At 41.3% G+C, this 17,000-nt stretch overlaps 5 protein-coding genes across 8 annotated transcripts; 4 read left to right on the plus strand and 1 right to left on the minus strand.

Annotated features, from left to right (window-relative positions):
- Window positions 1–468: 468 nt before the first annotated feature.
- On the plus strand, window positions 469–6,577 carry LOC145698984 (glucocorticoid modulatory element-binding protein 1-like). 3 transcript variants are annotated; one of them, XM_081776228.1, is made up of 11 exons: window positions 469–708; window positions 2,833–2,927; window positions 3,103–3,198; window positions 3,384–3,567; window positions 3,991–4,195; window positions 4,332–4,536; window positions 4,578–4,999; window positions 5,041–5,163; window positions 5,205–5,387; window positions 5,435–5,639; window positions 5,738–6,577. In XM_081776228.1, exons 2-11 carry the CDS (start codon window positions 2,866–2,868, stop codon window positions 5,817–5,819), a joined length of 1,767 nt encoding a protein of 588 aa, XP_081632354.1. In that variant the 5' UTR covers window positions 469–708; window positions 2,833–2,865; the 3' UTR covers window positions 5,820–6,577. The 3 variants fall into 3 exon arrangements, with proteins under 3 accessions (XP_081632354.1, XP_081632356.1, XP_081632355.1); XM_081776229.1 differs by lacking the exon at window positions 469–708 and adding an exon at window positions 809–1,242; XM_081776230.1 differs by lacking the exon at window positions 2,833–2,927.
- A 229-nt stretch (window positions 6,578–6,806) lies between these two features.
- Window positions 6,807–8,661, minus strand: LOC145698289 (E-selectin-like). The gene is made up of 9 exons (XM_081775489.1): window positions 8,474–8,661; window positions 8,154–8,257; window positions 7,888–8,107; window positions 7,715–7,844; window positions 7,577–7,665; window positions 7,366–7,517; window positions 7,207–7,321; window positions 6,872–7,060; window positions 6,807–6,826 (listed from the first exon to the last, which is right to left on the minus strand). Exons 1-9 carry the CDS (start codon window positions 8,568–8,570, stop codon window positions 6,807–6,809), a joined length of 1,116 nt encoding a protein of 371 aa, XP_081631615.1. The 5' UTR covers window positions 8,571–8,661.
- A 3,009-nt stretch (window positions 8,662–11,670) lies between these two features.
- On the plus strand, window positions 11,671–13,424 carry LOC145696576 (uncharacterized). The gene is made up of 4 exons (XM_081773641.1): window positions 11,671–11,834; window positions 11,954–12,162; window positions 12,453–12,535; window positions 13,197–13,424. The coding sequence occupies exons 1-4, from the start codon at window positions 11,704–11,706 to the stop codon at window positions 13,389–13,391; spliced, it is 618 nt and encodes a 205-aa protein (XP_081629767.1). The 5' UTR covers window positions 11,671–11,703; the 3' UTR covers window positions 13,392–13,424.
- On the plus strand, window positions 13,424–15,074 carry LOC145696575 (uncharacterized). The gene is made up of 7 exons (XM_081773639.1): window positions 13,424–13,729; window positions 13,773–13,884; window positions 13,930–14,209; window positions 14,251–14,310; window positions 14,353–14,504; window positions 14,552–14,775; window positions 14,819–15,074. The coding sequence occupies exons 1-7, from the start codon at window positions 13,664–13,666 to the stop codon at window positions 14,990–14,992; spliced, it is 1,068 nt and encodes a 355-aa protein (XP_081629765.1). The 5' UTR covers window positions 13,424–13,663; the 3' UTR covers window positions 14,993–15,074.
- Window positions 15,075–15,194: 120 nt separating this feature from the next.
- LOC145696143 (uncharacterized) lies at window positions 15,195–16,948 on the plus strand. 2 transcript variants are annotated; one of them, XM_081773134.1, is made up of 9 exons: window positions 15,195–15,310; window positions 15,440–15,566; window positions 15,624–15,662; window positions 15,704–15,916; window positions 15,956–16,054; window positions 16,095–16,217; window positions 16,264–16,437; window positions 16,479–16,567; window positions 16,611–16,948. In XM_081773134.1, exons 1-9 carry the CDS (start codon window positions 15,225–15,227, stop codon window positions 16,798–16,800), a joined length of 1,140 nt encoding a protein of 379 aa, XP_081629260.1. In that variant the 5' UTR covers window positions 15,195–15,224; the 3' UTR covers window positions 16,801–16,948. The 2 variants fall into 2 exon arrangements, with proteins under 2 accessions (XP_081629260.1, XP_081629261.1); XM_081773135.1 differs by lacking the exon at window positions 15,624–15,662.
- Window positions 16,949–17,000: the final 52 nt, after the last annotated feature.

Raw genomic sequence — 17,000 nt, forward strand, 5'->3', positions numbered from 1 at the left:
ATTAAAGCTGCTAATTTGTCGCTCTGTGTACCTGACAATCATTCAAATCCACTAAAGGCTAGTGCGCTACGCACTTGAAGCGTCGTGATCGCACAAATCTGTAGTCCACGTTTTGACGCGCTAGAATTAACGGGAACAAGTTCAAAGAACACTTTGCTTTAGGAAATAAAAGATACGAGGTCGTTCTCATCATAAACGGTTATTTACAAGCGCCAATTTGGTGCAAATATATCTGGCTTGGTTAATAAACAAATTAATTTCAGCGGCTCTGAGTCTGAAATAAGTGCAAACGTATACAATCAGTCTCAATAAACGCGGCCAGCGTCACAGTACGAGAGCCGTCAGCACAAGGAGTGTAGTCACCGCTCCCTGCCCCCGAGCGAGTGAAAGCAGCTTCTCCTCCGCTTTAGTCGATGACTGAAGGGAGAGAGACTGCGGTGCGTGTGTGTATCCTTAGTGTGGTAAGGAGGTAACACGCGCGCGCGCCCAACAAAGAGAAGAAAGAAAACGAAGCTAGACTGCCGTAGTGCGTCGTGCTAGGGTTAACGCACTAACTCTACACGGCCCCTATCACCCAGGAGCATAATTGACAAACATTCTTTTCAACAGAAAAATTGATTATCCACTTTTTTGGCAGTAAGAGATCCCTTGAAGACAGAAAATAAACAACAAAGAGATAAAAGCCGAAATCAACGAGGAAGACTTCCAGTAAGTCGTAAAACTAATTCGTGAGCAAATTGTTTTATGGCCTTTGCAAGCAGCCGATCCGTTCTTCTCGTGATTTGATCATGTGATGCCCTGTTAATTTTATCTTTCTAAAGTTATTCTTTGACCTTGAGACTCATCGTTGATATCAAAAGTGCCAAAGCCAAGAAATAGCATTTTGACCTTATCAAGGGGCAATTTTATTTTCCATATAAAAAGTGTGTAATCTATTGACCAAGTGCTGTTTAATACGATTTCCACTATTAAATGACGTCGCATAGGAAAGGGGAAATAAAAGCAAATACTAACGAGAGGAGGACAATGGAAAACTCACCTCCATAGTCAGATTTATATCAGGCGTCTTACTCTTTAGGCACACACAGTGAATACAGGGCCCATTTTATCTACGCTGACAAACGGAAATTGTAGGATTAATTGAGCCACGCTTGAAACGTTCAAAAAGGACAATGCTTCCAACATAGAGCTTTTTATAGAGCCAAAATTTGAAGAAGACCCTGGGTTAATATTTTACGAAATGTAAGTTTTCAGAAACAACTTGAGTTGCCCTCAAATAACCTAGAATAGTTTGAAAGGAAATTTTCCTTTATTACCATTAATAAATACGTTAATAATCGAGTGATTCGAATCCATTAAAAATGAAAGAAACTGACGGGCTGGAAAATTTCATTGTTCAGTTAAATTATGATAGAGAACGAAGCATTTGTTTGAAATAATAACAGAATCAAAGAGAGAACGAGACACTTGATTCTGTGAGTTCGGGCGAACTCGTCCTCTCGATAGCACTTGTTCCCACGAATTGAACGTCGTTGGGCGTCGCTTGGCCTTTCCAGCCGACGTTCTGGGATCACTTTCAGCTGTCCTCCAAACGTCCATCAAAATACGTAGTCACAATTCCAGGGAGACGTTCAGATAATTAGGGGTACGTTCACTTACGCTTTTAACTTTTTAAAAAAGATCAAATCAAGATTTTTTTGAAAATGAAAGATCATTTTTGAATGTTTTCGATTAAAGCTCTATTCAGAAAATGTATAATTATTTCTTAGTTTAACTTATGGTTGAGAATCTAATTGTGATTCTACAATAAAAACGTTTCTGCAGATTCTGCAGCGCAGAATCGATTGCGGAATAAATAATTAAGGGTTGCATTATTGGCGCTATTAGATTCGTAGTCATAAAATGAAAGTAGAATGACTGGAGCGCGATATTATAGCAATGATCAAGGTCGTGAGCCAGGGAAGCCAACGTAACGATGAGCGCACATCGTTAAAAATGCAACGCGGCATAAATAAGAAACGTGCCCGTGTAGCAATCATCTTAGAGGCAAAATGCAGAGAAAAACCCCAGCCGCACAGTAAACCATCGAAAAAAAGTAAAAAAGAAGAATAATAAAATTGCTATTAATCTTTTGAAATTAGAATTATTTTATGTCACTGGTTAAAGTTTTATTGCGCCAGACTGGAACATCCTTGAAAAGATAATTAACTGACGATTAAAGAATAATTACAAACGTAAAGCCAGATTCTGATAATATTATTTATTTTATTATGCCTGGTATTGCAAGCAATTGTTTTATATTCCGCCTTTGCCGCACGATTTTCCAAGGATTAACAGCGTAAAGACTCTCTTGAAGACAACACTCATTTCGTTCACGAAAAAATAGCCCCGGCCGATCTGATTAGTTAATCATCGGAATCTACAGTTTCCCCCATTTCCTCGTATTCTCGGCGCTTCTCACGTTGCTTGAAGAGCGCTTCTGTGCGCAGAGTAGGCTCGGCGGCACGAGAGCACCGTCAAATTGGTGTCAGATTTGGTGAAAACGGGTTTCGGTGAAATCATCAAATCGACTTCGGATGATGCTCGAGCACTTGATTCGAGAAATTAATAAAAATTAAACGCCCCATACTTTTTTCTTGCCTCCACTTTTTGGACGAGAGACGATGGTCGAACTGCTTCGGCCGACGATAGACGATGAGGGCCATTCGCCCTCTCAGCGATATAGTCCAATAGTAAACATAACTACAAGCTATTTTCTTGGGAGACCTCATTTCTTTAAATGGCTTTATATCTTACAATAACCAAGGCTTTCTCAGTAACCCTTCCTCTCAGATCGACGAGCCATCATTCGGGTGGTGGAAGAACATGGAAGTCTCCATTCCACCCGCGCTAGAATCAAGTTCCGCGACGACTATCGACAGCCAAAAGTAATCGGGGTTCAATCGATTAATTTTGAAAATCTACGAGGGATAAGTTTACGTCCACAAACGTAACATTTAAGAAATATTTTCCCCGGAAGAATTATGTCAACATTCTTCACGTTTCAAAGTTCTCGAATCGTCGAAATACAAAGATGGACAATTCTCTAAAATCGATTTTCAGTGCGAAAGAAATGGACACAAGCAGTGATCCGGAAGAAGTGAATGTTGACATGAACTCCCCGAAGCAAGAACCCGTCGATGCAGAGGCTTTTCAAATGTAAGTGTTGCCATGGATTGGAAGAGCTCACTTTCCTAGAGACAGCTTGTAAGAATCTATCCTTTCTTCCGTGAGTTTGGTCAGTGAATATCAGCGGCTCTGTAACGCATTGTCTTTTACGAGCTCGTCAAATAAACGGGGCCTCAACGTAGTAGCATCAGTAGCTGCTAAAGTACAATTTTAAGGGAGAGAACAGCCACTTCCTCGCCCATCACAAGTTCGGCGCCGTCGCTTTCGGCGACTTCATCGCCAATGTCATCTCATGGCAACTTCCAGCCGCAGAGAAATGTCCCTTCAGGAAGTTATCAACAGCAAGCAGTGAGTGAACTGTTGAACGCGAAAGAAAGAAGACGACATTTTCTCAACTCGGTAAGAATTTGTTCAATGATTTTTGGAGGGAAAACAAACTCAGTCATTTCAAATGGACGTAAAGTCACGTAAAACTAATCAGGGCTCAATCGATAATAAGTCAGAAAATTTATTTTATGGACAATAATAAAATGTCTAAGTGTTTTTCCTTTTTATTTGACTTATCGATTCTATGTTTATGACTAGATTTTGAGCATATCTTTTTTTCTAAGAGAATGGTAATTTTTTGAATTTTAATTATTTCCAATTATTGCGAATTGATTTTCCCGTCATTTTTGGGAGTCCAAGCTGCGATTTGAGCGTCATCAGAGCGCTTTATTCTCCTTCGCCAGTTTTACGACTACACGGCGATGCGTTACGCACGATGTCGCCTGAGTCTCTCCGTCTATATATCCCTTGATTATAGATTCATTCGTGTTCTAGAGTATGACACCAACTTTCAACACGATCCGCGAAACATGCGAGCTCAAGCGTCAGACATCTGATCCGATCAAGTTCTCGCCGCTGGATCCGCACTTGAGCAGATTGAGCGATCGTCTTCCAAAGCAGCACTCTGATCCGCACCCGATCGACACCCGCGCGACGATGCAGTCTCATCTCTTACAAAGACTTCTTCAGCGTGATTCCGGTAAGTCTATCACATGGACTATCCGTGACGTAAAATTATATATTTAATCTGGCACGCAAATATTGATCGATGTCGTAAAGGCGCACTAATTATGATTTAGCTTTCAAAAAGCCCCACTCCTTATCTATATTTTCAGACGGAGAAGAATTCTTCAAAGTCACATGTGGGATCATTGAAGCAAAATTGATCTGGAAGCTATTCCGCTGCCCCGGAATCAGCCAAAAATGCATCCGAATGTCAAACGGGGAAATGATCACCCCAAAGGATCTGGTAAAGAGCGCGGGGAAACAGACGCTCAAAGACTGGAAACGGGCGATCCGAATAAATAACACCATGCTAAGGTTTCTCTTACTAAATTCATACGAATCTTATTTTGATTCAGAAAGCACATGAGTGAGGAAGGCGGTGGCTTAGACTACTATCTCCACGACCAGCACTGCTCGAATACTTGCAAATCGTCGAAAACAATGTCCGATATTTCAATGGGCAACTCTGTCGGTTCGAATCCATCGATGGGCTCTTCATCAACTTCCACATCTTTTGATGATCCAACTGTTCGGCCTCTCTCCCTCGCAAATCAGCAGAGCTTCAAAAGAGGCTCGTTCGAGCGCTCATCGTCAGAGGACTCGGGAGATCTTCTATCGCATACGGATGATGATCAGGCCAGTGAAGCCAGTTGTCAGACATTTTGGCAAGGACTTAACTCGCAAGCAGATGTATCTGGTGATATCTTCGGTGCAGTGATGCACAAGATACAAGAGATACAGCTTCGAATGAGGAGTAATCCGACCCCTTCTCCATCTGGTAACAGATAGCATTTCAGCTTTTTCTTACTTTTTCTTCAGACGCCGTTGCGATGACAAAAATCCTCGACAACCTAGGAATGATGTCATCCGTTCAAGAGCGCCTTCGAGGTGTATCTCAGCAGCTTGCGGATCAAGATAATCATGTGAAGCAAAGCTCTAAAGGTAGTTTTTTGGTGATAGATTTCCAATAAGACAAATTTAAGATCTTCAAATGAAACTGGAACAGCAGAAGCGTCAAGAATTGGACATCAAGACAAAGAAACGCGCTATTGAAGAAGCCCTCAATGCTGCACCAATAACGAAAAAACCAAAAACCCGCCCGCTGGTCCGCCAGCTGCCGCGACAAAAGGCTATTGATGCTAGTCGCAACGCGTACTCGCCGCAACGTAAGTCACTTTTTGTCTGACGTGGCTATTAAAAGACTTATCTTCAGGTCTCCAGCCTTACTCGCATATAATGCCCCTCGGACCGGAGTATTCACGCATAGATCCCCGCCTATCCGGCTGGCACCCTCACCTATTCGTCTCTCTTCCATATACGACACCGAGTTCACGGTTTCCACCAGAGTCGGCGCCTCCTCTCGCTCTCAGCTCATCCCAGAGTCCCATTCCTCCTCCGATCGAGGAAGTTCTTCCTAAGTAAGTTTTCAGACTGACGCTGCCTTAGCGTTAGATAATCGAGTGTTCTAATCTTAACCTTTCACTTGTCAAAGCGAGACATTTATTGTCATTTTCAGCCGATTCGACGAAAAGTGCACGATCCGATCTTCCCCCGACCATACGATACGTTCCATTTCGCCTGCCGCTGAGCGACAGTAGTTATTCTATTCATCTTCAAATATCTCTCCGCTTTCCAACTAACCGGTGATTCTCCTGATGCCAAAAATGCACATTCATAAAAGGAAAGGACATTTTCCTTTCTTCTCCGAATAATGGCGCTATTTCGTTTATTAATATTTTTCCAAAAAGTTCAAAAACAAACATACTCTTCTCCAAATAATCTTCCCAGGCGCGTATGACAACTAATTTTCTTCTCTTGGATATCTTACATGCGTCAAGTCTTCATCACTTCCATGGAAAATATTTTCGTCGTCGACAAATCTCGAAGTTTTCCCATATTTTGGGCTTTATCTATTTTGCTCATTTAGTTTAACTTAGCTAACTTTTGATTGACTTTTTCTCGTGAAAATTTTGAGAGGAACATTTCTCAAAATTTTTATCGAGAAAACTTTTTATCTCGACAAGGTCTGACCATTTTGTCGACGGGTTTGGACCGGGTCGAGGTCGTGCCCTCTGCTCCAGGTCCATGGGACGTCGACACCCATGGACAGGAGCTTCTTTATCTTGTACAGTTATTTTTAACGAAACTACAGTAGCTTGAAGCACTCATGTTTTAACTCAACTCGTAGCGACATCTTTGCCCCTTCCCGTATCTCTGTGAGATCAGAATTTTACTGGGAGCTCCTCTTATATCTTTATATTGTAAGCAAGAATCAACTTATGACACCGCATCGACTTTTCGATAAAGTGAAATTTTTCCTGTTTCTCTCGAAAGTTCACTGAATAAACTACGGCAAAATTAAAGCAATGGATATTTTTACCGTCTTTCAAAGAAAAAGTCTTATGACCATGTTTTTTTACAAGAAATTTTGGATTCATTCTTTGTCATTTATTCTGAGTCTATTGAATATTCATTATGAATTGTTTGTTTCCAGCGAGATATTTGAAATATTGTGCAGGTGTAAGGAAATTTACAAACTGAGAGGAACTGTACAGGTCATTTTCTAACTTGTAACTTTTCGGTTTTTATCCATCAATGTCTTGTACTGAAAAAACGAAATTGATTATGATATTAAAGATTTAATCCTTACCGCATTTGGTCGCTCCGATTTCATCGACTCCCTGCCAAGAAGGAACTTGTAAACCTCTGCAGATTTGTTTCGCCGGTCCTTGGCGTCTTCTTCCCGCGTTGCATTGAATCGTACACACAGACTTGTACATGTTCGAATCTGTGCAAGACATCGACGCACCGTTGATTCTTAGCTCTTCGCATTTGCTGACTAAAATTTCTTTCGTAAGCAGACTTTTTGTTCGATTCTCGTTACGTGACACGAATATAATGTCAGAGAAGATTATTTTGTCATTTTTAAATACCAAAAATAATCTATGGGAATTTTCTCGGAGGAAAAAGAAAAAAATATCTTACATTGACATGTTGGCATATTCGTAGAATCCTGAAGAAGACGCTCTTCTTCTTGAACAAGTTCGGGGCTCTCGTTGTACTGCCAGGTTAGTTGCCCATCAACGAGCACGCATGATACCTGAACAGAGTTAAGAAATGATGAAGATTTGAGCAAGGACATACGATAAGTTGATCTACTGGGGTGACTCGTTCTTTGAAAGTAAGAGAGTATCCCTGGTTGCAAAATATCGAGCAACTCGATCCATACTCCTCGCCCAAGCTGCATGACGTAACACCTTCTATTGGATTGTCGAGAATAAACGGGCATCTTTTGACTATGAAAAGAAAGGAAATATTAATACGGCTCTTGAATCGCTTGAGAATTTGAGCTTACTTTCGCATTTTGGATACGCGTTATTGATAAGCCCACTCCACTTGCCACTGCCAGCGCAATTTATTGCTGTTGAATCTCCTTTTCCGCCGCTTTTAATTAAAAAAAATCAGGGTGGATATCTTCAATGTCATTTGTTACCTGATGGTGAAACCTTCATCGCAAGTAATTGTGCATTTAGAATTGGTTTTCTTTCCATTTGAGCAAGAAACAGTTCCATTAAGAGGCTTCAAGGTAGGAGCTAAGTCGCAATCTTTCTCCTCAACGACGCCTGAAATTTCCTTTCCTTTTTGGTTTCAACTTGTTCGATTTACCTAAGCATGGAAGCTCGGCAGCATTGCATAAGTCATCCATACAACAGCATCGGCAAACGCTTTCGAACCAATCTGGCTGACATTGTTTTCCCCATCTTCCGGAATAATTATTCGATTTTTGCTGAATGTGACAGGAGTTTTTGTCTTTGCACTTCTTTGAAATGAGCTTTTCGCCGTAGCCAAAGTTTCTGACTTCTGTCATGCACGACGCATCGGCTAGCTAAATTTATGCATGACTGTAAAATTATTCCAAAAAGGAGCATTACTTGACAGGTGGTTTGTCCTGCAGCATTGCACTCGTCGTTCGTTTTCGCATTGACACATGTGAAGCACTGTATTTCACGTTTGTACTGGCTTGGCTGCTCTTTTTCTGAAAAAAAAGATGCTTGGTTTTTGGTTGATTCTTGATGATGAATTGGCAAAAATTAGATGTGTTGAGTATAGATGTCAGGATTCCTGACAAGGCGTGTTAAAAAGTCTGGTATAATTTTAACTTACGGGGGCTCTGGCCTGGTTGGGCAAGTTCTGAAAACGTTAAGAAAAGTTCTGCTCTTTATAAATTACTTTATAAAACTGAAAAAATTACCTGGATATCTTCCTAAAGCGGCCATATACTGATCCCATTTCTTCTGCTTCTCTGGCGGCCATTCTGGCTTCGGTGGCAAATAACCCGATCTTGTCATCCGAACCAATGCTGTTGATTTTTCTTGAGTCTCTGATATTTCTTCGGAAGGATCATTGTTCCCTTCGATTTGTCTTTTTACGTTGTTTCTCGTCCTGTCTCTTTTTGGTCCCTTCGTTCAGGGGTCTGGATTCGCTTTGCGAAATCGCCATATAGCGAAGCGAAGCGAGGCGAAGCGAATTCGCTTCGCTTCGCTTTCGCTTTTGAAAATTTCAATTCGCTTCGCTTCGCTTTCGCTTTTCAAAAAAATTTCGATTAGCTATTATTTGATAATTAAAATATTAAAATCTTTTCAAATAAATCCAAAGCTTTCTTCTCGAAACCCCTAAAACCATCATTTTTGGTCATATCCAGCCACTAGGAATTTGCTTAGATTTAGAATTAAGAATAAAATCGTTTTTATTTATTTTATTGTTCATTGAATTTTTTAATTTTTTTTATATTCAAGTTTGATTATTGTGACATCTTTAATATTTTTACGTAATAACACCACCACCTTCGGGCCGTCTCAGCCCCGTCCCTGGCTTTTTAATTTAAATGGGCTTGATGTAGGCTGGGATAAGAAGATAGTTTAGAGATGATCAGTCTCAGTTCTATCCCCAACCCCACCCACACCTATTTTTTAATGAACCCCAGTTCATTCATCCCGAATTTAAATTATGGTTTTACATAGTATTCTGTGGGGCCTTTCATGACTTCAAATGAATTACCATAGCAAATTATTTTATAGCAAAATTTTGTTAACGTGACGAGAAATTTGCTGAATGAAGAATTCCCTTCAAGAAGATTATTCTTCTTTCAATTTAAAATTCTTCCACCAGGAGGGGTCCTCCAGGCATGAAAAAACGAGGCAAATGCTCGCTTGGTGTCGCTAATTCGGGCTTTAGTTTTCGGGGCAATCATCAAAAATCATCGGTATAAAGAAAAATGTATTTTATTCATCCAAAAAATGATGAAAAAATTTCGCTTTTTTTCGCTTTACAAAGAAAATTTTCGCTTCGCTTCGCTTTCGCTTTTGAAATTTTAATTCGCTTCGCTTCGCTTTCGCTAAAATTTTTTAAAAAATTTTCGCCTTCGCTTCGCTTTCGCTTTTCACTTTCGGGCAAAATCCAGACCCCTGCTTCGTTTTCTCTGGATTGTTGTTTCCAAATGTTAGAATTGGGAGAAGCAAAAAAACTGTTTTTGAGGTGAGAAAAAATAAAGCTAAAGTAGTAGGTAGTTTTGCAAATAAATAGATTTTACGTGCTTCTGATCATAACACCTCTAGCTTGTCGCATCTCTTAAATTTCGAGAAATTTAGCTCGATAAAATTCATTCCTTTTTAGAAGTCATCTGACAGCGTTCGCAGATTGGAGAGCGTGAGGACCGACTGGTGCCGCGCAGCTTTACCAAACTCAATAATTCATCAAGACTGAATATCGATCTACAAATGGGATGCCCTTCACTTCAAAAGAAGCATCTACTTGATTCAGGTGAATCAAGCAATTGTTTCTTGCTTAATAAATAAACTGCTTGGATTTTTGAACTAAAGGACATTTTGCAGCTAGAATGCTTGACAGGTTCAAGGTTGAAACTATTTAAATTGCGAGTTCTAGACTAGAACTTCTAGCTGATGAGATTCCTAGCAGTCGCATTCGTCCATCAAAAAATTTTCGTTTTCAGTCAAGGAAGAGCAAAAGACTGCCAACATCTAAATAACTCATTCAATAGGAATCATGGATGCTGTGAAAATATTTCAAAGAGAGGACTCTTCGTTGATTTCAATGGAGTCATCTCCGTCATCTTACATGATTTAACCTGACTTGGACAACTACTCGTGCAATTTCGCTACTGTCAATACCGGTAGCCAATTGATCTTCGAGAAACTATTTCTAACTCTGAAGTATCTACTCCAAGGAAACGCATGTTATTATACCTAAAGATTCAGATCGCTGAAGTTGATGCTGATTTTAGAACTGCGTCAGCCAGACACTTGAGCTACTGTGGAATCAACGTTAATACTTGATGACCAGCGACACTCGTATCGAATGGCGATGAATAGTATACGATGGCTATTCACGATGCATTTCGGGCCGCGTTTTTGGTCTTGTCCGATTAATTCTTGATTAGTGAGAGTGTCGAACATGCAGCCAGTTTAGCGCAAAACGAGATTCTACTCATGTTTTATTAACTGCGATCAAATAATCTGGTAAAATTGCGTCAATTCGGGACGAACTTGCTAGAAGAATAATCCAGAAATAACTTGATTGCGTCAAAACTCCTCCTTGTCTTCCTGCTCAATTTTTACCTGTAGAAAGAAAATGAAAGAGGTGTTATTTCAGTAATGAATCATTACTAATGATATTCATGTTCAAAGATAAACAGGGTACAAACAGATAAAGGCAAATTCAAAAATAATGATCAGGAAGAAAAAACAAAGCAGGAAAATAGCAACTTTTAGCCGTTTCAAAACTTAAATCAAATAAAATGATTATTGGTTGATGAAACACGTTCCTGGGTTCGGTTCGGGTGCAAACGATACATGAGCCTTTTTCAAAATTGTCAACGCAGATCCTTCTTCACTTTCTACAGCTGCCAATCCGTGTTTATCAGCTTCAAACAGGGGTGATTTTCCTTTAGAAAATCCCGGTGGGAGCCGCATGACGAGGGCTACCACAGCTTATAAAATCGTTTAGGATTATTCTTCTTCTGTTAAAACTATTTTATTTGCCCAAAACGTTTTCCTACGACGAGAAGAAACGTAACAATCAAAAGAACTCGGTAAATCACACTCAGAATTCGACATTCTTTCTTTTCTCTCTGCCCGATTCGGTGCTGAACATTGACTGTAATCGAGATTACTGATTTGTCTTTACTTTTAATTCTTTTGCGACGAGCTTTTTCGTTTTCATTTTCTCAGTACTGAGCGGAAATCAACTCTTTTCAATGGGATTTGCATTCGTGATGATAGCCCCTTCATCGGGAATATTTTCTTCGAAAAAGTCGAAAAATCTGCGAAAAAACATTTCAAAACTGGAATAATCTCGAGAACATGTCGCTTACTTGTGTTGGACACAACACCCCGGGCCAGTTTAGTTTCTTTCTTTGCCTGTGGCATGTGAAGACCCCCCAAAAGTGCCGCATTGAGAAGTTATATGTTACTTCCCTCGCTACCTGTAGCAGATCCCTTCAACGTTTTTCGAGAATACACCCACGCAGCCACAAGTTCTCATTATTTTCATCACTTATCAGCAGTCCCGTCTTACCATTTCCAGAGTTATTCCAGGTAATCAAGCGCGTCAGTCCTTTCTATTCGGTACTCCTCCTTGAAATACCCTCTCATTTGCGAAAATAGCAGTAAACATTATAAACTCTTGAAGAAATAAGGAGTAAGGTCAATTCTAGCGCTGGAATCACGCCCTGCAACCCTGCACCAGGCATCGGCGATCTCTGCGACCCCAACAAGCGCATCGTTTTCATCTTCGCGCCGCTACCTATCTTCGTCCCGTGGCTCTTCCTTTCTCCACCAACGATTATCTTACCAATCGTTCCCAGCCCAGCCAGTGCCGAGATGAATTCCAATGATAGCGACAAGAGGGACAAGACAAAAGTTGGTGAGTCATTAAAACACTAGCCTAAGGTTCGAAAAAATGGGCTTGCTTATTGGCCGGTAAAACGTTGCACGAGGGGGACAGATTCCGAAAAGCGCAGAGCTTTGATTTTGTTTTCTTCAATTTTTCAATTTCCGAAACTAGAGATGCATAAAAAAGACTCTGAGTCTATTTCAACTGACTTCCAAGAATATGGTAAAGAGATTGCGACGATCGAAATTGAAGCTACTTGATAATAAATCATTTCACGCTAGAAAGTGAAAGCTTATTTAACACTAAGAAATTTCATTTAGCCATCCGATCTCAACTTCTGTGCTTCAAAGAAGGCCTGACAACTACTCAGCTGAACAACTGGTATCGCAGTTTCTTCAAAACAGTAAGTTTCGAAACGGGTGTTTTCAAGTCCGACAGACTTTATCGGACCGGGCGTGGGAATCGCATTTTCTCGAGAACTATCAATCCAATTGGTAAATTTAAAAAGTGACTCAGCTAAACGAAAAAGGTTAGCATTTTCATTTGATTTTTACAAAGAGATTTTTGGGAAAAAAGAATGTCAAGCAAGCGAGAATTGGTCGAGGATCCATGGCGCAAGCCAGCGTGCTTTTACGATACTGACGAACTCTTTTCGGGGTCCGATACCGAACCCCTATTCGGAGAGGTTTCAGAAAGCAAGCGCTTCGATCTCAGTTATCTAAAACGCCATAATGAGTCGCTCACGTCCGATAACAGTAACCAACCTGCAACTCAACTTGGGCCCTCCGATTCGGGAATGATCTCGGGCGGATCTGAAGCTCCAGAAGTCAACCCCCCGAAAGGTGGGTTGTCAAAACTTCGTTGTATGCAAGACCCGCAATACGAAGATATTAGAAAGGCGGTTCAAGAGTGGGGATCCAATATTTTCATTTTTTTTCTTTAAAGAATTTCTTTTTGATCCCCTTTTTGAATACAGCGAAAAACAAAATTTGCCCGGTCCAGACTCTCTCGAATTCGGCTGCCCACTCCCGAAGGATTACTACAAAAATAATCCCGATTTTCAGCCGATAGCGCAGACGACCGGCGAAATCGAAGCTTGGCTGACCAAGCAGACTGATCTCTGCCGCTCGAAAGGCAAGACTGTTAGTGGTGAAAAACTTTGGGTGGGTATTCCGACTCAAGAGACGAAGCATGTGTCTGACTTGATTTCTCATCAGAAGAGTGCTAAGGAAAGATTTAAACAATCGAGCAACAATTAAGTTATTAGCCATTAAAAATCTTGCAAAAGCCGAAAAAGACTAAGAAGATCGCGCGCCAGTCCGCTAAATTCGCGAAGTCTATCGAGCAGGCTCCGCCGGCGCAGAAGGGTGCTAGCAGTTCCGCCTCCAAGAACAGCTACCGATCGAGCTACGGTCGAAAGACATCAAAGCCAAGTCTTTCGCGACGATCTTCAAATGCTTCCAACACGAGTCAAGCGTTCCAGCGAAAGCCTGTCAACAGCCCTGTTGTTCCTGCTTGTGCTGGAAACTCGATGAAGAAGTCGTATGAGTTTGACAGACGCACGGATCACACTCGGGTATTTAACGGTTACAATTTGGTAAGGCTCATGCAAAAGAGCCGGATCTGAAAGTTCTTTTCAGGAAGAAGACCGCAAGGAATACGAAACAAACACGATCACCATCAAACGGCCACCCAGCGTTGTCGAGAAATCGTACAGCTCGACTCCTACCACTGATAGCAGCGATGAAGAAAGTAAGGATTGCTTTACTTGCTCAATTTTTAAAGAGTTTTTTCAAGGCTACGACAAAAATGCGATCATTTCGTCGATTAAAAAAGCGCACGAACAAATGAGACGAAATGGAAGCATGAAATCTTCTTCCGAAAATCATGAGCCAAGGCCTGAAAGCATCAGGTCAATGAAAGATGAGGCTAGAGTCGGAAGCGTGGCTCGCACTGACAGCATCCGATCTGCATACGATCTACCGCCAGCTTGCGTCGATCGTAGGACGCCCATGTCATCCTCCGTACTCGGAGAGCCTAAAGAGGCCAAACTTGAGAGCCTTAGGGATGACACTTCGTAAGTCTATGACTATTTACTCTCTTTATCGTCAATTTTAGAGTCGCAAAGAGCGAGGTCAGTACAATCCGAAGTCGCAAGTATGGTATCGATGAAATGCGGTAAGAATCAAACTTCGAATTCCTTGCTTAACATATAATTAGGCAATTCATTGGGTTGGAGCTCAAGAGTCACGGCGACAGCATGTCGATCTCCAACATTCTTGGGCTCTTGAACGATGATTTCATGAGTGGCGTTCTGAAAAGACCTGGACTCTCTAAGGAGAAATTTCTCAACGTCCTTAAAATGTTCGAAGGTAAGATTTATTTGCTGTTTTCTCTCATTAACTGGTCTTCTTTGAAGAGTTCTACGTAGAGAACGGCAGAGTATTTTTGCAGAACGCCGAGTCAACTGAGGAAGAAGAGGACACTGAAGAGGATAGTTCGGAGTCAATCTCCGACAGTGGCACCGATGTCTCCGAGCTTGGAATGTTTGGCGTTCCTAAGCCGCAGACAACCCTTCAAAACACAGCAAAACCTGCACCTGCGATCGAGAGCGAGCCAATGTCTAGCATGGCGAGACAAGTGGTATGTCTTTATTTCTTGAGCTTATCATCGATCATTTATTTAGTACGACGCCAAACAGGAGCTCGCTGCTCTTCGTCTTCGCGACGCTAACCTCCACACTCAGCTGGTGCAAATCCAGAATCGCATCGCTGAAAACAAGGAGGAGATGGAAGCGGCGCAGGAAAAGTACGAACAACTTGCTGACGAGTTCGTCGAAGGATTTATGAAAGCTTTCTGATTCGTGAGAGAGCTTTCACTGCCACTTTCTTCACTCCTTTATCTGCCACTCATATTTTTCACAAAAATATATTTATCGTATATTTATGCTAAAACACGTGTCGTTTTCTTCCTTGATTTCGCAGGGCATACAGAATTACGCTAGATCAATTTGTTATCAATGTCTCCCAGAGGCTCAAGCTGAAATAAAGGTGGTGGAAATCTCTAGAGCTACGCAAGAAAATTGTTGTTTGATGATTTTTGCAGGAGTTCCTCAGTCTGACTTTGCAGTTTTCAAGACAAGAACGATGATGGAAAGCGAAAAGGTTACTCCTTTTGGGTAAGTCAATTGTTAATCGTTTGGTTCAACAGGTCTACTAGTCGGGTGGTCCATTTTTTAATATTTCTTGCATTCAAACTAGGATTTGTTAAGATCTACGCAGATTGTATTTATAATTTAAAATTTAAGCGACATCTCAAATACGGTTCCCCGTAAAGAAAAACGGGAGCAAGCCCCTATAAAGATTGGCCCAGGTGGAGACAACAACGAGAATGATAAGGAAAATGAAGGAAATTCGAAACAAAAAGTTTTCAAGGTAAGTATTGATGAAGAAAGCATTTACCCGAGCATCATTTATCATCCATTTATTAAGGCAATCATTTATCCTGCCGGAAATAGTCGGACTGAATCGGTAAAAGGTTCAGCTGGCAGATAAATAACAACTTGCTCTAGAAAAAGACACGGGGCACTCGTGGAGGACGCAAAAATCGTGAAAAGATCGCCCGGACATTCGAAAAGAACTTTTCGTCAAAGACTTTGCCAAAGTTAAAGATCGACGCTCCCATGAAACTCGACATCAGTTTGAGTTCCGCAACAGAAAGCGAAAAGTCCTACAAATATTCGGTTGAAGAACTTATTTCTTTCCGAAAGAGCTCAATTGCAAAGGTACACTTAGTACAAAAAAACTCTCCTAGCCTTTTTAAGTCGGAGCCGAAGTTTCTTTGCGAATGTCCACTTACAAAGAAAAAGTCCGGGCTTGAGGAAGTCAAGATCCTTCCAGTCCCATACCAGCAAGACGGAACGGTAAATGACTGATCGGTACTAAGCTAAATTAACTTTTTAGATCGGAAATATCATCGCAAAAATTCTTAACAGGGACGCGATTGAACCGATCAAGGGCGATCTACCTCACTTTGTCCGCCGCACGAGCATCAGCCCATCGAAAGTTGAAGCAAGAACTGAAATGGTAAGAACTATCGAAAAGCGCGGAGTAATACCGATGCATTCATCAGGATAAACCATCTGTGTGCAAGAGGTCCGAATCCCGAGAGTCATTTATCCGCGAAGACGCTCCACGAAAGCATAAGATGCGGCCACCGACCGCTCAAGCTTTCCAGCCCTACGAGGTCGCCGAGGATTATGACATCGGATACAACCAAAATTACGAGTATGATCCGAACGTAGAGGTACTACTTCTATATTTTCATATCTCCCATCTAGTTTTTAGTATTGTCCAATGCCGGTCTATTACTACGTTCCATACTTCGTGCCAGCTGTGCCTGTCTACGCGGAGACCCCAACTATGTCTAACTCTAGGTAAAATATGGACAATTAGGTCATCACCAATTTATGCATTCAGCTCGCTCTCAAGCATCTTCTCTCGAAGCGAGAGCATCCCTGAGTTCATCCCGAACTCAGCTCGATCTGCTCCTCCTACTCCAAAAGAAGATGACGAACCTTTGGCTACACCACTAGAAGACTCTCTCGACGAGATCGAAGAGGAGGAAGAGATTAAAGAAGAGGCCAAGGAAGAGCAAGAGAAAGTATAGCTTTTCGTAGAAGTCACCCGCATGGCGCGCCGAGAACAATTTGCGGATCATTTACCTGTACTATTCTGATTTTATTTATCTTTTTCTGTATTTAACCCCCGAAAACTGCAATCGAACAGATCCAGACGCAAAATATAGATTTGTTCACCAAACCAAATCATAACAAAAATCACAATTCGTAGGAAAAATCTTCAGAATTG

Source organism: Oikopleura dioica, chromosome 2 (assembly GCF_907165135.1).
Source record: "Oikopleura dioica chromosome 2, OKI2018_I68_1.0, whole genome shotgun sequence".
In the NCBI taxonomy this organism is placed as follows: Eukaryota; Metazoa; Chordata; class Appendicularia; order Copelata; family Oikopleuridae; genus Oikopleura; species Oikopleura dioica.

What these genes read in the sequence shown, in the direction of transcription:
- LOC145698984 (XM_081776228.1), top strand. Translation starts at nt 2,866, where the DNA reads ATGGAAGTCTCCATTCCACCCGCGCTAGAATCAAGTTCCGCGACGACT. An exon ending in GATGCAGAGGCTTTTCAAAT is followed by an intron (nt 3,199 to 3,383) that starts GTAAGTGTTGCC and finishes TACAATTTTAAG; the next exon opens with GGAGAGAACAGCCACTTCCT. An exon ending in CAACGCGTACTCGCCGCAAC is followed by an intron (nt 5,388 to 5,434) that starts GTAAGTCACTTT and finishes ACTTATCTTCAG; the next exon opens with GTCTCCAGCCTTACTCGCAT.
- LOC145698289 (XM_081775489.1), bottom strand. Translation starts at nt 8,570, where the DNA reads ATGACAAGATCGGGTTATTTGCCACCGAAGCCAGAATGGCCGCCAGAG. An exon ending in CGCTTTAGGAAGATATCCAG is followed by an intron (nt 8,258 to 8,473) that starts GTAATTTTTTCA and finishes CTTTTTTTTCAG; the next exon opens with AAAAAGAGCAGCCAAGCCAG. An exon ending in GATGAAGGTTTCACCATCAG is followed by an intron (nt 7,666 to 7,714) that starts GTAACAAATGAC and finishes TTTAATTAAAAG; the next exon opens with CGGCGGAAAAGGAGATTCAA.
- LOC145696576 (XM_081773641.1), top strand. Translation starts at nt 11,704, where the DNA reads ATGTTACTTCCCTCGCTACCTGTAGCAGATCCCTTCAACGTTTTTCGA. An exon ending in CATTTCCAGAGTTATTCCAG is followed by an intron (nt 11,835 to 11,953) that starts GTAATCAAGCGC and finishes GGTCAATTCTAG; the next exon opens with CGCTGGAATCACGCCCTGCA. An exon ending in GAGGGACAAGACAAAAGTTG is followed by an intron (nt 12,163 to 12,452) that starts GTGAGTCATTAA and finishes AATTTCATTTAG; the next exon opens with CCATCCGATCTCAACTTCTG.
- LOC145696575 (XM_081773639.1), top strand. Translation starts at nt 13,664, where the DNA reads ATGAAGAAGTCGTATGAGTTTGACAGACGCACGGATCACACTCGGGTA. An exon ending in TATTTAACGGTTACAATTTG is followed by an intron (nt 13,730 to 13,772) that starts GTAAGGCTCATG and finishes AGTTCTTTTCAG; the next exon opens with GAAGAAGACCGCAAGGAATA. An exon ending in CTAGCATGGCGAGACAAGTG is followed by an intron (nt 14,776 to 14,818) that starts GTATGTCTTTAT and finishes TCATTTATTTAG; the next exon opens with TACGACGCCAAACAGGAGCT.
- LOC145696143 (XM_081773134.1), top strand. Translation starts at nt 15,225, where the DNA reads ATGATTTTTGCAGGAGTTCCTCAGTCTGACTTTGCAGTTTTCAAGACA. An exon ending in GAAAAGGTTACTCCTTTTGG is followed by an intron (nt 15,311 to 15,439) that starts GTAAGTCAATTG and finishes TTAAAATTTAAG; the next exon opens with CGACATCTCAAATACGGTTC. An exon ending in GAAATAGTCGGACTGAATCG is followed by an intron (nt 15,663 to 15,703) that starts GTAAAAGGTTCA and finishes AACTTGCTCTAG; the next exon opens with AAAAAGACACGGGGCACTCG.